This window comes from Aricia agestis, chromosome 9 (assembly GCF_905147365.1).
Source record: "Aricia agestis chromosome 9, ilAriAges1.1, whole genome shotgun sequence".
In the NCBI taxonomy this organism is placed as follows: Eukaryota; Metazoa; Arthropoda; class Insecta; order Lepidoptera; family Lycaenidae; genus Aricia; species Aricia agestis.
Window position 1 is genome coordinate 137,747 of NC_056414.1, and position 17,274 is coordinate 155,020.

At 38.3% G+C, this 17,274-nt stretch overlaps 1 protein-coding gene across 1 annotated transcript; it reads left to right on the forward strand.

Moving 5' to 3' along the window:
- The first annotated feature begins 355 nt into the window (after positions 1–355).
- Positions 356–17,017, forward strand: LOC121730610 (integrator complex subunit 9). The gene is made up of 5 exons (XM_042119728.1): positions 356–582; positions 1,695–1,886; positions 5,721–5,923; positions 15,392–16,800; positions 16,843–17,017. The coding sequence occupies exons 1-5, from the start codon at positions 574–576 to the stop codon at positions 16,980–16,982; spliced, it is 1,953 nt and encodes a 650-aa protein (XP_041975662.1). The 5' UTR covers positions 356–573; the 3' UTR covers positions 16,983–17,017.
- Positions 17,018–17,274: the final 257 nt, after the last annotated feature.

The following is a 17,274-nucleotide window of genomic DNA, read 5'->3' on the forward strand; positions in this document are numbered from 1 at the left end:
GTCCTTTCTCAGACTCTAGAATAACTGTGTACAAAATTTCATTGCAATCGGTTCAGTAGTTTTGGCGTGAAAGCGAGACAGACAGACAGACAGACAGACAGACAGAGATACTTTCGCATTTATAATATTAGTATAGATTTGATATCGATATATCGTAGCAAAATATATCGCCCAAAACTATCGATATATCAAATTGAAAATATCGATGTATCGATATTTATTCGACAATCCTAACTAAGAAAAGAAAAAACAATGTCAAAATCAGCCGCAATTGTTTCCTTATTCATTGGCTGCAATTCGCAAACAAAAAATATTTTTGATTTTTGCATTTTATTTCGAACATAAATATTATTATTTTATTAGAGTGTATGGAAATTACGTTTATTGCAGCAAGAACTTACTTTTAATAGTATAAGTCTTTATATTATAATGTATTATAATATAATCAAATATAAAAAATGAACTGGAGCTGCTGTAGACGTGTTTTAGCATATACTGTTGAACAATGTAACGTGTAATGACTAATGATAGATTTATACACTAGTTGTCCCTGTTATCAAAACAACAATCATCATGAAACTGGTAAGGGCTATTTGCTTACTTCTTTATTATATTTTCTACATGTGAGGTTAGAAATTGTAAGTTGTAACTCAAATTAAACCACTGTTCACTTGGCTGGTCTGCGCCGTAATGATGGTTTGAATGTTTGGTTGGACTGAAGGAAACGGGGCACTATGGAAAAAAGACTTAGAAAAAATGTTCGTCAAAATTTTAACCTCTTATAACCACCCTTTTTGAATACTAGTCACGGATACCGATGCGAGGGGGAGGGGGGGGCTATGTCCTTTCCCAAGATTCAAAGTATATCCATACCAAATTTCAGTAAAATCGGTTCAGCCTCTTAAGGTGCTCCCTCACTGCGAGCATTCACATGTAATGTAACATTAAAGATTCGACACTACTCCCTGACTGACGAGCATTCGCGTGTAATGTAACATTTGACATTAAGCATAACCATAGCTAGTTGATGTTACAAGTAGTATCAAGATATAATAAACACTGTATTATTTCAAGGTGTGCATTGTAATGCTAGGCTCTCCTCCCTCACTGATGTAATGCTCGACTTTGTAACATTACATTATAATAATAATAATATCTATGGACGCTTCACACCACGTCAGTCTGGCCCCGTGCGCTAAGTACCTGAAGGACTTGTGTTACAGGTACTAGACAACGGAAATATGTTTAATACTTTTATACTATACATATATTTAAGATTTTTATTATATCATACACATATTTAATACACATCCAGACCCGGGAACATTGGAAACTTTTTGTTCCGTTGGTGGGATTTCAAACCCGCACCCCCCACTTGAGCTGTCACATACTCAACCAATTGAGCCACAAGCGAATGCTCCCGGTGAGGGAGTACCTTTAGGTGTCAAAAGGTAACAGACAGATAGACAGACACACTTTCGCATTTATAGTTATATTAGTATGGAATCTATACTACAGATTGCCTGAATAGTATACAAGTCTTTTGTACCTATACAGGGCCTCTATCATGAGCTCTTAAATCCATTCACTTTATGTCCTTATACTTACTGTATAAGGACGTAAAGTGAATGGATTTAAGAGCTCATGATAGAGGCCCAAGACGTTTAGTATACTTACAACACTTTTTTTTTCAGTACTGCCTAAGCAGTGATGCATCAAAGCCATGCTTTGTGCTTTCCTTTAAAGAACTCCTCATAATGCTGGATTGTGGTCTGTCGGCGCACTCTGTGTTGAACTTTTTGCCGCTACCGCCAGTGCCAAGCACGAGGCTCGCCTCCCTGCCCAACTACACTCCACCACACCTCAATGATCCACTTTTGGAAGGAGTAAGTTTTGTACAATGAAAATTTTGTTTAAGTTACAGTAAGGAATTAATACTTCATTAAACAGTTTTTAACACTCAAAGACAAAAGAAGACGTCTTAAGCGCTTATTCCACTTATCCTAGCTAGGAAGTCCTAGCTGGGATCCTAAAAAATTTAGTCAAGTGGAATAACATTTAGAAAGCTAGGATCCTAGCTAGCATCCTAACATAGCTAGGATCCTAGCTTTCTAAATGTTATTCCACTTGACTAAATTTTTTAGGATCCTAGCTAGGACTTCCTAGCTAGCATCCTAACATAGCTAGGATCCTAGCTTTCTAAATGTTATTCCACTTGACTAAATTTTTTAGGATCCTAGCTAGGACTTCATAGCTAGGATAAGTGGAATAAGCGCTTTAATTGCAATTAGTGTCTGACCGAAACTGATTTTTCAGCCGAAACCGAAACCGAACTTTCGGCCTTACTCGCAATTTCGGCCGAAACCGAAACCGAAACTTGATAAAACATTTAAAATGACGATTATTTACCGAAATCTAAACATAACATGTTTATAACGCTTGATTGCATTTCAGCAACGTTCACAGCAAATCCATTTTTTTTCTGAACGCCCAACATAGAACATATTACTACATAAATGATAAAATTCACTGTCCTGTAAGTAGTGTTATGGCGAATAGAAAAACACAGACGAAAAAAAATTAAAGATGACAGTTTTCACAACATGCGTTTGGTTAGCTTATAACTTATCGTTTCTTTCTATTTTGTTAATAAAACAAGGTGAAAAAGCTCCAAGATGATAAAAACATGTAAAATCAACGCATGGCGTCACATAAACTTAGATTTATTAATCGCGATTAAAAGAAGATTGTGAAGTCTATTTGAAATCAAACTAGGTTAAGGTCGCCATATGAACGCGTTTACTATTGTACTTAGTTTAATAAAACGAAGTTTTAAAATATGTGAGTGGTGGAATGCCTCTTTAATGTATTACAACGAAGGATTGCCCTAAAAAACAAGAGCCGAAGTTATTTCAAGTCATTTTATTTAGGTGCGATTTCGCATAAGAAATTAAACACGCTTAGTGTACACTAAATCGGTTCTAAACGTGTAAACGCGTTTATAGCACCAAATTGCATTTCACCTACATAAACTAAATTGGTCACAGCAAATCCGAGTTTAATCTTCAGTAGGTCTACCATGAGTTTAAAGCTGTAGTATTTTTCGATACTCGGTACCGACTACCGTAAATTTTTATTATGACAAATTTTACAGCGCCTCTAGCGGTTACTTGCGGAACTAAAATCGCCATATTAAATATTTACGTAGTCGGTATCGAGTATCGATAAATACTATAGCTTTAAACTCATGGTAGAGCTACTGAACGTCCAATGTTGTACGGTTTAACTTTCAAATTCAAATTCTTTATTAAGCATACAATAATATGTATACAATACTATAAAAGCTAGGTAGCGTACATCACGTCGTCTAATCCCATGCTGAGTAAAAACTTGTGTTATGGCAATCAGACAACGGATGTACGCCGAACAATTTTATCCTAATATATATTAATTACACATTCACACACACAATCACACTACACTTCACTATCACGTAAAATCTCTTTCGGCTTTCGACTTTATAAAAGCCATTAAAGTCCTGTCACTGTAGTGAAATGATTGACATGATGTCAATGTGACAGTTTTGTCAGAAGTGTTTGGTTAGTTTATATTTCGTTTCTTGCTTTTTTGTTGATAAAATAACGTAACTAGACTCAAAAATTATGAAATAATGTAAAATTATCGCGTGACGTCACATAAACTAAGATTTATTAATCGTAATTAAGAGAAGATTGTGAAATCCATTTGAAACAAAACGAGAAACACCGTATAAACATGTTCAATGAAAACTAAGTTTTATAAAACGAAGTTTTAAGTGTGATTGGTGACATCCTCCCTTAGACATCAAACGACGTATAGCCTAGTAAACGAATGATTCTTGTTGGAAAAGTCGAAAGCAGAAATTATGACTACGGAACTTTGTTTGGACCAGTTAGGAGATAAACATACTAAAAGTCCTGACCCCTCCGAGGTGAGCCGAAGGGAGGGGAGAAAAAGAAGGACCAATTTATGGTTTTTTGATTAATTTTCGAAAACGGTGCTTCGTACGAAATTTTATTGTACTACATAAGAAAAGCTAATAAAATTCTCTACAACTTTGTCCTTCACACTTTGTATCTATTTCTAATGGTTGCCTAGCTATGAGCTTCTAAAAGTGGTAGATTTTTAAACACATACATTAATACGACCTAAGGATATTTGTATTTTCTGAAATATCAGGAATTTTTGAAGACAGTAAACAGATTAAAGATAGCTTATTTTATGGTCTTTTATAAAACATAAAAAACTTTTCTGGGTTTTCTTGTCTCTAAGAAAAAAACATTGATTTTTCAATGGCCTTAGAAAAGTCGTATACCAACAAATCTTTACTTCGTTTTATAAAACTGAAAATTTCATTCTTATGAGAAAATATCTTCTACATTTTTATTGCTAATAGTAAAAAAAAATGGTCCATCTCCCAAACTCATGAAAAACCAACCTTCCGCATTTTCCAGATCGGGATGCTGGGAAACAAAATATTTTGATATCATATGGACCATCTTAATGGAAATCCTTCGGCACGGTTTGGTCGGTTTCTAGAGACTGGTTGCTCTCCTGGAGCCTTTTTACTGATCGCATCGGCTTAATTTTGGGTTGATTTGACCAGATTATTCTGGTTTTTGACTGGTCTACAAGCTGTTTTGACATAAATTCGGTCTATTGTGACTAGGACAGGCAATGATGAAATCATTTAAGAGATTTTTTAGTAACTTAGATAACAGAAAAAATTATTACTTACTCTAAATTACAATGAACACTGAGGCTCATACCGCAGAAAGACTCAAAATATGTATTTTTAGGTAAAAATAGCCTGTACTAACCATAGATTAGGATTAATTATTATTCATTTGACTATTAGGCAATAAAAATGTAGAAGATTTTTTTCTCATCTCTAAACGCAAGCGAAAAACTTTGTATCCCTTTTGACGCAAAATGCGGAAACGTAGGTGAATGAAATTTTGCACAGTTATAGTTTATATGGTGAAGGAGTGCATCGAGCTAATATTATTTTGAAATTATGCTTTTATCACACATTTTTTTAACAAATAAAACATTACACACACTACAATACGCACACTCAAGAAGATGACAGATTTTTGAGTGACATACCTATACATACGAATTATACTCTTTTATTTATGGTTGAAATCTGTTGATAATAAGTTGACAAATTGAAAATGGATTGTAGTTTTTTTTTATTGAATCTTAGTTACAACTTAGACAATGCTTACACGGCCAGTCTGAGATCAGCTGAGTCCCAGAGAGGAGAGTTGAAAAAAATATATGATAAAGTCTAGATAAAGTCAATATTTTTTTATTAATTAAACGTAGTATACCTAATATCGTTGAAACTAAGGTCGAATTTCGACCATTGAGCGTTCCCTAGTAAGAATGAATTAGTAATTTGGCACTAATTTGCAAAACTTGATTAAATGGACGGTGGCAAAATGAGCCGGGGCCTCGCCGGCGAGCAAGCACGTGTTAACTGCGAAGTAATCAAACGACGCACGAAAATTCACAAACACTGGAGTTTCGGCTGGGCCGAAAGTTTCGGCAAAATTTAAACTAAATTTTTTGGCCGAAACTGGCCGAAACCGAAACCGAAAGTTCGGTCGGTCACTAATTGCAATATTAGGAGTGCTGTTTGATAATTTACTATTTAAGCTGTCTTTATATTTTAGGAGCTTAAAGAATGTTGCGGAAGAGTATTTGTGGATAGTATTCCAGAATTTTGTCCACCTTTGGATAAAGTTGTGGACTTTTCCCAGTTGGATGTAATATTAATATCGAACTATACGTGCATGATGGCTCTACCATATATAACCGAAGAAACGGGCTTCAAGGGCCAAGTGTATGCCACAGAACCGACACTACAGATTGGAAGGTGAGCAACTTTTCACTAGGTTCAAGGTAGTGTCCGACCGAAGCTTCGGCTTCGGCTTCGGCGGCCGAAGCCTTCGGCCAAAAAAATCACCTTCGGCGAAACCTTCGGCTTCGACCTAAAACCCGGCCGAAGCCGAAGCTTTGCCGAAGGTCCGAGCAACCGTCGAAATTGAACGAAAGACTGAGTGAGTCGTGAGAGAACGACGGACCGGTCGTGTATGCGGAAGCCAATGGAAGTCACTGTCAAATACAATAAACAAACACTAACTTCTTAATAAATCATTTAATTTTTTATTAAGAAGTTAGTGTTTGTTTATTTTATTTTTTAGTCTAGTTTCAGTCTAGTCGAGTTAAACAAAGACTGATTGATTGGTCTAATTATTGTTATTTGTGAAATAATAAAGAAATTATTATACAGTCAATAAGGTAGTTGTAGAATGCGTGAGCTGGAACTTAAGAGATTTCTGCTGGAACTTATTCAGGGTGCTTAGGAATAAAACAAAATAAAATTCCTTAAGTCTAGGTGAGCAGGAGTGAGGGGAGGGTGATAAAGTCTCAATTTTTGGTTTTTGGCTAATAACTAAAATACGATGCGTTGTAGCAAAAATGTTCTACAATGAAAAAAAAATATTAAATTGTCTATAATTTTGATTCTACACACTTTTTCCGAATTCTCATCCGTTTTCTACACATACTCAGGAAAACTACATACACTACACGCTCAGGAAAAGTGAAAATAAAAAGTGTTTTATTTTTAAATATTCCTTTCTAATTCTAATTAAATAGTAGCTATCACTTCTATGCAGCGTTCAGTAAGTGAGAGGGCTGTAAGCACATCCCCCGACGTGCTTGCCAGCGACTTGCCAGCGCCTGAGGCTTCACTAAAACAGTAATATAATATTTTGTTACTGCACCAGGCATTGTAGAGGCGGCTAATGTAGCTATGCCTGAAAGCAATTCTGAAACTTCCAGAGCGTGTAGTTAAAAAAACGGATGAGAATTTGGAAAAACTATATAGAATCACATAGTTATTGAGAATTGAATAAGCTTTTATTTCGTTATAGAACTTTATTGCCACAACGCATCGTTTTTAAGGTATTAGCCAAAAACTAAAAAATTGAGACTTTTGTCACCCTCCCTTTCCTCCGGCTTACCTCCTAGACGTCAGGACTTTTAGTATGTTTTGTCCCTAAGCATCCTGAATAAGATATAGTAGAAATCGCTTAGGTTCCCGCTCACGCACTCGATACCCTCCTTTGAGTCATTCCTTAACCAGACTACAAATAATTAAAAAATAAATCACAAAATCACAAGCTTTTATTACTATCTCTAAATCAACTTCTATATGAAACAGTCAATATAGAGGTAAACCTTCAATATTTAAGTTTTTAAATAATTTTAATATTCATTGTAGCTTATAGACAATTTTAAACAAAATTAAATACTGAGAGTCGAGATTAAGATTATAAACCTTCGGCTTCGGCCAAAAATAGACCTTCGGTCGGACACTAGTTCAAGGGTTTCATTTAAAAAAGGGTAATTGTATAAATTAATAGTCTTGGTAAAAATAGCATTAGGAATAATAATTAATTGCTAAATTCCCATTAGCAATAATTAAATAATTAATCGTACTTGCAAAAAAAATACGATTGCAGACTATTGCTATTATAATTATTGCTGCGCACGACAATTCATGCACAACAGTAGCTATTGTATATGTATTATGTATATGATATTCTATATTATACAGACAGAGTAGACAGAATGATAGAGTATGCCGACTTAGAACTGATGTTGAAATTTTTAAATTTGACGTATTATGACCATAAACCTATAATGCTATACCTATATTAAGTCTATGATTATGACGAAAATCGTCGCTAGGGCTGTTAACTGTTACCTACAAATTTAAAAATATGACATATTCGATGGACGTGTTCCACTTTGGTCGTATTGTTGTTTGTGTTTTGGCCCCCGCGTTCCAGATGACGTTAAAAACGCTCACGCTCAAGACCGTAGTTTTTCCCGTTCCACTAGCATGTGAGCGTCAGTGATACAAACCCAAGTGGAACGGAGCGTTTTGAGAAAAGTTTAAAAAAAGAACTATATTTTTTTTATACATAAGTACTTACATTGAACAGAACTTGGATATTCATCCTTTTCTTCAAGTCGTAAATAAAAGTAATTGTTTATACTTAGTTACATTTATTTTACAAATAAAATAAGTACATAATATAATATTTGTTTCGTTTTTAGTATTACATTTTTTTTTACTGAAGTAATCATATTATTTTAATATAGTTAAACTTTTATTTTATTTCAGTTTCCACATTGAATCATATTATAATAAAAAAAACCAAATACAACGTTAGGTAACAATACCGCGTAATGCTAAGTCAAGTACGAGTAGGTCAACAGGTACAGGAGAAATGAAAATACCTTTCATTTAAAACAATTTCTTTTCCAATCAAAATATTTTATTAAATGTTATTTAATATAATATGTATTTAATATAATATGTATTTCAATTAAAATATTATTTGTAATGAAATAATATGAAGCTTTTTTGTCTCTACTCTCTCTTTAAAACTTTCCGAACATGGCTTTCGCGATATATTACATTAAAATTAAAAAAAATAACTAGAACGCCCACTTTGACCCATCTTCGTCGAGGGTTGTTTTAAGCGAAAATGATGACGTCATGAGTGACGTCATAGCCGCGATCAAAACGACCGCGGTCGTCAAATGGAACGGCAGAAGGGGACGTTTTGAGCGTTTTGGTCAAAATTAACGTCTTCTGGAACGCAGCCGGCACATGCGATTAAAATTGTCAGAATCCAATTTTGAAATCTTTATTTTAAATATTTAAAAATAAATTATATCAGCCAGCGCGAGGCACAATCCGTTCATAATCCTAGTGAAACCCGACGAATTTAACAGATATTGAAACCTGTCCGTTTCTTTGCAGTCGAGGTACTGGTAGTTATGTCTATTGTGATACAGATATGTTACGTCCATACTATTTTCCGGCTTAAATCTCTACCGAACAATTTTCAAATTCAAAATTGCAAACGTTGACAATTTTGACAGATAAGTGAAACAAAAGATGCGAAAAACCATTTACATAAAAGGGACAGTTCTATTTTTAAACGTCTATGACGAGCTATGACGAAAATTCGATTTTTTCCAGATTGTTCGAAAAAATAATTGAAAATGTAAATAATCGAGGTATTTATTGCAATCAAGACATGTGGTAAGAGATTCCATGTGTTTTGTTTACTTTCGAGTCATAATTGGCACATTTTCGATACACGCACGACGTCATTTTCAATTTATTTAGGTAAGGGGGATATTAGATTATCATATATATTGGATCCAAGATCATTGAGTCAATGATATTGGATAATGTAATATAGACATATGATTCATTTCGTCCTTGATCATAGATTTTTGACATTTGCTGAGAGATTGGATCCAATACGGTCATAGAAATAGGTGTTGCCAGTTATTTAATATAAAAAAGAGTTTTTAATTTCTTGTTCGTTAATATGTTTCAAATAATGTAATGTCATTATTTTTCTAAATATATACTTGGATAATCTTGCTGAAATAACAAAAAACAAGCCATATTAAAAATGACGATGTCTTTTGACAAATCGAATTCTCTGAGATCTAGTAACCCTGACGTCAATACCTGTCAGCGTTAGCGCTCTCCATTGGCTATTGAAACCACATATGACGTAAAATAGGATCAATGAAATATGATAATGTAATATGCAGATATGATCAAATGATCATATATATTGGATCCTATAAGATGATAATGTAATACCCCCCTAAGACAAGACGCAGCACGTTCGTTATTGCGCTCGATCGACAAGAGAACAAAAAAAAATCAAAATGTAATAAATTATATTCCATCTACAAAAACAAATGTTTCCTATAAATTGTAAATGAATAAAAATTAAAAGATGCTAAATGCTAACTTATTAATAAAAATTATAAATTTTAACTGTGAAATCTATACTAATATTATAAATGCGAAAGTATCTCTGTCTGTCTGTCTGTCTGTCTGTCTGTCTGAACCGATTGCAATGAAATTTTGCACACAGTTATTCTAGAGTCTGAGAAAGGACATAGGCTGCATTTTGATGTGGGAAAATATCTTATTTCCATGAAAATATCGATGAAAATTTATTCGCATTGCGCGTGGCCAGCGCTCATCCCGGGGGTCCTGGGTTCGAGTCCCGCAGACGGAACAAAAAGTTTTCAATGTTCCTGGGTCTTGGATGTGTATTAAAATAATATTTCAAAAATCTTAAATATATTTTATGTATAATATTATAAAAAATCCAGAAATAGATCGATGCAATGAACATTTTAGTTCTAATACGATTCAACAGATGGCGTTTTATTTTTTACTTCATTGTAACATAGAACTAATCATACTTATTAGTTATTATGTTTTTGTTTATAGTTTTTAATACGTTAGAATATTATGTTTAATAATATTATCACTTGGTATAATAATAATCAATCTATCTTATCTTATAGAACTCCTACTGCATTTCTAAGGAGTTCGAGTGTACCGTGTTGGCCTATATTCCATCCAGAAAATATATCAATGCAATCAACATTTTAATTCTAATATATGAAAACAGATGGCGTTTAATTTTTTACTTCATTATTGTAACAGAACTAATCATACCTACTTTATTATATATTATTGTTTTTATTCATAACTAGCTGTTGCCCGCGACTTCGTCCGCGTGGACTTTAATTTATAGCGCGCGGTATCAACAAAATTTGTGTGCACACTGCACAGCTGTATTGATTTAAGGGGTACCAGGGTTTTTTTATAAAAGCTTTTGACACCAATTTTGTTGACATCGCGCGCTATAAACTGAAGTCCACGCGGACGAAGTCGCGGGCAACAGCTAGTAGGAGTATAAAATTATTGTTACGAAAACATCTGAAAAATTTCATATGCATGAAACGGAACTTATGTCAATAGAGATTGACTCTTTTGAATCGAAATCAAATCTATAAAATAGGGCGGCCATCTTAAATCGCCGGCACCACTGAAATGTCAGTACGAAATCGATAATTTCGATTGCAATTCCTTTACGAAGTGATTCGATATTTTAAACTATCGATTAATTTTTGTTAGGTTACTTCCCTACTATTGTCAATAATAATGGGTTGCCGCATATCATCATAAAACCCAATTGGGCCGTATTTGAATCTTCACAACGCGCGCGGTAGTAACATATCTGCTTTGAGTTTTTAACCGACTTCCAAAAACGAGGAGGTTATACGTTCGGCTGTGGATATGTTTTTTTATGTATGTTCAACGATTACTCCGCTGTTTGTGAACCGATTTTAAAAATGTTTGTTTTGTTATATTAGGTTTCACTCCAATTTGGTCCCATTTTCACAAAAGTGGTGACCTGTATAAAGCGATGGGTGGCCGTTACTGCGCTTCCATCGGTGCCTCTCTGGTTCCAGTGCCCGCCGCGGATGGTGTGGTAGGCTTCTGGGACGTCTTGCTCTTAGTTAAAGTTACAAGTCGATACGTGTTCGTCACATCGCTTGCGGTGATTGCCCGCAAGCTTTATAACGACCGTGATATCGACAAATTAAATTCATCGGTCGATATACAGCTTGCGGGACGCGAGTCAAATACATTTTCACGATGACGAGACTGATGTAAACGATTCCCCGAATGCGGGCCCTGTAGTCTAAGCGATAAGTTGAGAATGGCGAAATATAGAGATAAGGGTCATAAAAATACGTGCAATAGCTCATTAGATTCGGGAAGACGTCTAGAAAAATGTATCGGAATCGTGTATTAGCACACAAAAAATTGCAAAAGTTATAAGCAAATTAGGTTGTAAAAAAGGTATTATGTTTTTTGTTAAAAACTCCAAAACTATTAAAATTTAAGATATTAAAAAAAAAAGATTCTTAAAAAAGAGGAAATTTCCATAAAAAAATCCCAACTCCCGGAATTCTATCTCTATTATTTAAAATTTTAATTTAACGCTGAAAGTAAGCCTCCGCGCGCCATTTTTAGGTAGCGCGCGTGGCTTCAAAACCGAGCACGTCACTCTGATTATTTTTTTAAAGGTATTAAATATTAATTTAAAATTTTCAAAAACTTATGGTGTCTTCAGAACACTGCAAAGAATTTGCTTCCGTTGGGAATTTAACTTAAATTTAATTTTTCAACAAATTAGACAAATGTTAACTAACGAAATTTTTTCGAACTTCCGTCCTCATTGTACTTTAAAGAAAACGTTTAAATAATTTTCGTTAAAAAAATTTATAAACCAATGGATCGATGCTTTTAAAAAAATTTTTTTCTTACCTTTATTCTCTTGAAAATATTATGATTTTTAGACACAAATTTTTTTCTTAATACTAATATTTTATTGTTTATAATCGTTTTTTTAATATTCCTATTGTTTAAATTATTATTTTAGAAAAAAAAATTCTTCTTAAAAACATGATTTTTTATATTCTTTTTCTGAAACTCCTAAAAAATACAAAAACAACGATGTACAACAAAGTGCAGAAAAATTTTTTTTTTTCGATTTTTTATTGTACCTTTTCAAAAAAATATTTCTGCACTTTGTTGTACATCGTTGTTTTTGTATTTTTTAAGAGTTTCAGAAAAAGAATATAAAAAAGTTCAGAATTTTGTTATAACAAATTTTTAAGTTAATAAACAATGAAATGATTGATAAAAAAAATTTTTGTTTTTGTAACCATATTGAGGACAATCAATCATGATTTCGAAGAGGAAATTTTTTTCTAAAATAATAATTTAAACAATAGAAATATTTAAAAAACGATTATTATATACAATAAAAAATTGTTATTAAGAAAAATTTTTGTTTCTAAAAATCATAATATTTTCAAGAGAATAAAGGTAAGAAAAAAAATTTAAAAGCATCGAAATAGTCCATTGGTTTATAAATTTTTTATTAGCAAATGGCGGAAAAAATTTTTTTAGTTAATACATGTCCTTCATTGATATCAAATCAATTACGTGATAATGGCCGTGTTCGTCGGCGTAATTTTTAGCGCATTCGCTGCAAAACCTAGTTATTGCGCATGTCCAAATAATGTCATGCCATGGCAACGACAACTGTTTACGACTTGACATTTAACCCAATTGCAATTTGTTGGTGGCGTTGCAATGAACAAACCAGTGGGAGAGCCATAGTGTCCGACCGAAGCTTCGGCTTCGGCTTCGGCGACCGAAGCCTTCGGCCAAAAAAACCACCTTCGGCTTCGGCCTAAAACTCGGCCGAAGCCGAAGGTTTCGCCGAAGGTCCGAGCAACCGTCGAATTTGAACCAAAGACTGAGTGAGTCGTGAGAGAGCAACGGACCGGTCGTGTGCGGAGGCCACTGGGAGTCACTGTCAATACAATAAACAAACACTAACTTCTTAATAAATTATTTATTTTTTTATTAAGAAGTTAGTGTTTGTTTATTTTATTTTTTAGTTCAGTTTCGGTCTAGTCAAGTAAAACAAAGACTGATTGATTGGTCTAATTATTTTTATTTGTGAAATAATAAAGAAATTATTTTTTTTTATTATAATAGTACAGTCAATAAAGTAGTTGTAGAATGCGTGAGCTGGAACTTAAGAGATTTCTGCTGGAACTTATTCAGGGTGCTTAGGAACAAAACATACTGAAAGTCCTTAAGTCTTGCAGGTGAGCAGGAGTGAGGGGAGGGTGACAAAAGTCTAAATTTTGGTTTTTGGCTAATAATTAAAATACAATGAATGAATGAATGAATGAAAAAAAAAACTTATTAAATTCTCTATAATTTTGATTCTACACACTTTTTCCGAATTCTCATCCGTTTTCGAACTACACGCTTAGAAAAAGTGAAAATGTTTTATTTTTAAATATTCCTTTCTAATTCTGATTGACTAGTAGCATTACCGCTTCTATGCTTCGTTCAGTAAGTGAGAGGGCTGTAAGTCCCTCATTACACCCCTTGACGCGGCAACGCACCAGTAGCACCCCTGGTGTTGCAGACGACGCGAGGCATTACGGTAACCATCTTGCACCAGTTGGAACATACACTAATTGTTAGCCTGCTTAGTTAAATATATAAAAAACATTCGGGAATGGGCTGACCCCTCAAGAGTGGGGGTGGAAAAATGTAGGTAATTTCTTGACGCCAAGGACAATATATACCAGCGCCTGAGGCTTCACTAAAACAATAATATATTTTGTCACTGCACCAGGGATTGTAGCAGCGGTTAATGTAGATACCTGAGAGCAATTCTGAAACTTCCAGAGCGTATAATTAAAAAAACGGATGAGAATTCGGAAAAAATATATAGAATCATAGTTATAGAGAATTGAATAAGCTTTTGTTTCGTTATAGAACTTTATTGCCACAACGCATCGTTTTTAAGGTATTAGCCAAAAACTAAAAATTGAAACTTTTGTCACCCTCCCTTCCCTCCGGCTCACCTCCTTGACGTCAGGACTTTTAGTACGTTTTGTCCCCAAGCACCCTGAATAAGTTCCAGTAGAAATCGCTTAGGTTCTCGCTCATGCACTCAATACCCTCCTTTGAGTCATTCCATAACCAGACTACAAAAAAGTAATCCATACTATAATATTATAAATGCGAAAGTATCTCTGTCTGTCTGTCTGTCTCGCTTTCACGCCAAAACTACTGAACCGATTGCAATGAAATTTTGTACACAGTTATTCTGGAGTCTGAGAAAGGACATAGGCTACATTTTGATGTGGGAAAATATCTTATTTCCATGGAAATATCGTTGAAAATTTTCGGTTTTAAAGCCGCGCGCGCTACCTAAAAATGCCGCGCGGAGGCTTACTTTCAGCGTTAAATTAAAATTATAAATAATAGAGATAGAATTCCGGGAGTTGGGATTTTTTATGGAAATTTCCTCTTCTTTAGGAATCTTTTTTTAAAATTTCTTAAATGTTAATAGTTTCGGAGTTTTTCACAAAAAACATAATACCTTTTTTTTTGCAACCTAATTTGCTTATAACTTTTGCAATTTTTTGTGTGCTAATACACGCTTCCTATACATTTTTCTAGACGTCTTCCCGAATCTAATGAGCTATTGCACGTATTTTTATGACCCTTACCTCTTTATTTCGCCATTCTCAACTTATCGCTTAGACTACTGTGGCATGCGTTCTATAAATCTCCCGCACCCCGCATGCGGGCCATATCGACTATGAAAACGGTTCCCCGAATGCGGCCCCTGTAGCATGCGTTTCAGAAATCTCCCGCACCCCGCATTCGGACCCTATCGACCAATGAAAATGCGCCATAAGCTATGTGATCACATCCCCTCGTCTTTTAATTTTCTACTCTTCTACTTTGCAACTCGCAGAACCAACCTCGATTGTAAATTTAATATATGATGCACCGCAACACAATATATGTATTGGTTTCCAGGTTCTACCTGGAGGAGCTATCGGAGTGGCTGTCGAACGGCGGCGGCGCGGGGGCGGGTGCGGGGGCGGGGGCGGCGCGGCGCTGGAAGGAGCTGGTGCACATGCTGCCGCCGCCGCTGGCGCAGGCGGTGCGGCCGCGCGCCTGGCGCCGCCTGTTCTCCGCGGCGGCGCTCGCGCGGGCCTTGGCGCGCGTCCGCGTGGTGGGCTACGACGAGCGCGTGGACTTGTACGGCGCGCTGCACGCCACGGCCGTCAGCTCCGGCTTCTGCCTGGGCTCCGCCAACTGGGTGCTGCGTTCGGCGCACGAGAAGGTGGCGTACGTGAGCGGCTCGAGCACCCTTACAACCCACCCGCGCCCCATCAACCAGGCGGCCCTGCGCGGCGCCGACCTGCTCGTGCTGGCCGCGCTGACGCAGACGCCGGCCCACAACCCCGACCACATGCTGGGCGACCTGTGCGTGCACGCCACCGTGACGCTGCGCGCCGGCGGCTGCGTGCTGTGCCCCGTGTACCCGAGCGGCGTGCTGTACGACCTGCTGGAGTGCCTCTCCGCGCACCTGGACGGCGCGGGTCTGGCGCACGTGCCGCTGTACGTGGTGTCGCCGGTGGCGGACTCCTCGCTGGCGTACAGCAACATCCTGGCCGAGTGGGTGTCGGCGGGCAAGCAGGCGCGCGTGTACCTGCCCGAGGAGCCGTTCCCGCACGCGGCGCTCGCCCGTGCCGGCCGCCTGCGCCGCGCGCGCGAGCTGCACGACGAGGCGTTCGGCGCCGACTTCCGCCAGCCTTGCGTCGTGTTTTGCGGCCACCCGAGCCTGCGTTTCGGCGCCGCCGTGCACCTCGTGGAGCTGTGGGGCTCCAACCCCGCGCACGCCGTCATCTTCACCGAACCCGATTTCCCGCACGCGGAGGCGCTCGCCCCCTTCCAGCCGCTCGCCATGAAGGCGTTCCACTGCCCCATCGACACTTCGCTCAACTACTCGCAGGCCAACAAGCTGGTGCGCGAGCTGCGGCCGCGCGAGCTGGCGCTGCCCGAGCAGTACGCCGGTGGCGCCGGGCGCGGCGCCGTGGGTGGCGACGTGCCCACCGTGGTGGTCCGGCGCGGGGCGGCGCGTGCGCTCGGCGTGCGGCGGCGCGCGGCGCGGGGCACGCTGGACGGCGCGCTGGCGGCGGCGGCGGCGCGCGGCGGGCTGCGTGAGGTGCGAGCGGGGCTGCGCGCGGCGCCGCTGACAGTGTCGCTGCGCGTGCGCGACGCCCGGCTGGAGCTGCTGCCGGCAGGCGGGGTGGGCGGCGCGGGGGGCGGCGCGGCGCTGGCGGCGGGTGCGGTGCACTGGAGCGCGCTGGACGTGGAGGCGCTGGTGCGCGCGCTGGCGCGGGAGGGCGTGGGCGAGGCGCGGGTGGAGGCGGGCGGGGGCGGCGGTGGCGGGGAGGGGGTCGGCGCGGCGGCGGGGGGAGGGGGGTGCATCGTCCACCTGCCGCGGCATGACACGCTAGTGCACGTGGAGCGCCACGCCACGCACGTGTTCTGCGAGGGCCGCGACGACGTGCGCCAGGCGCTGCGCCGCGCGCTCGCCGCCTGTCTGCCGCACATGTAGACGTCGTATTACAAATAAAATTAATTGTAACTTTTCATAAGTGTTAACTTAAAACCCTATCATTTCACTCTAACTTCAGTGATCCTTTACATAGTGTTCGGGGTTGGGATAGATAAACAAGAGATCAAGAAAGGATATTCCTGTATTGCATAGATCTATTACTATAACTAAAATGGGATATGAGATCGAGTCACGCGCTCGGTGAGATATCGTCGTGAACGGGATATGAGATCGAGCCACGCACTCGGTGAGATGTCGCGACGTGAACTCAACTTTATTACATTATTCAAAA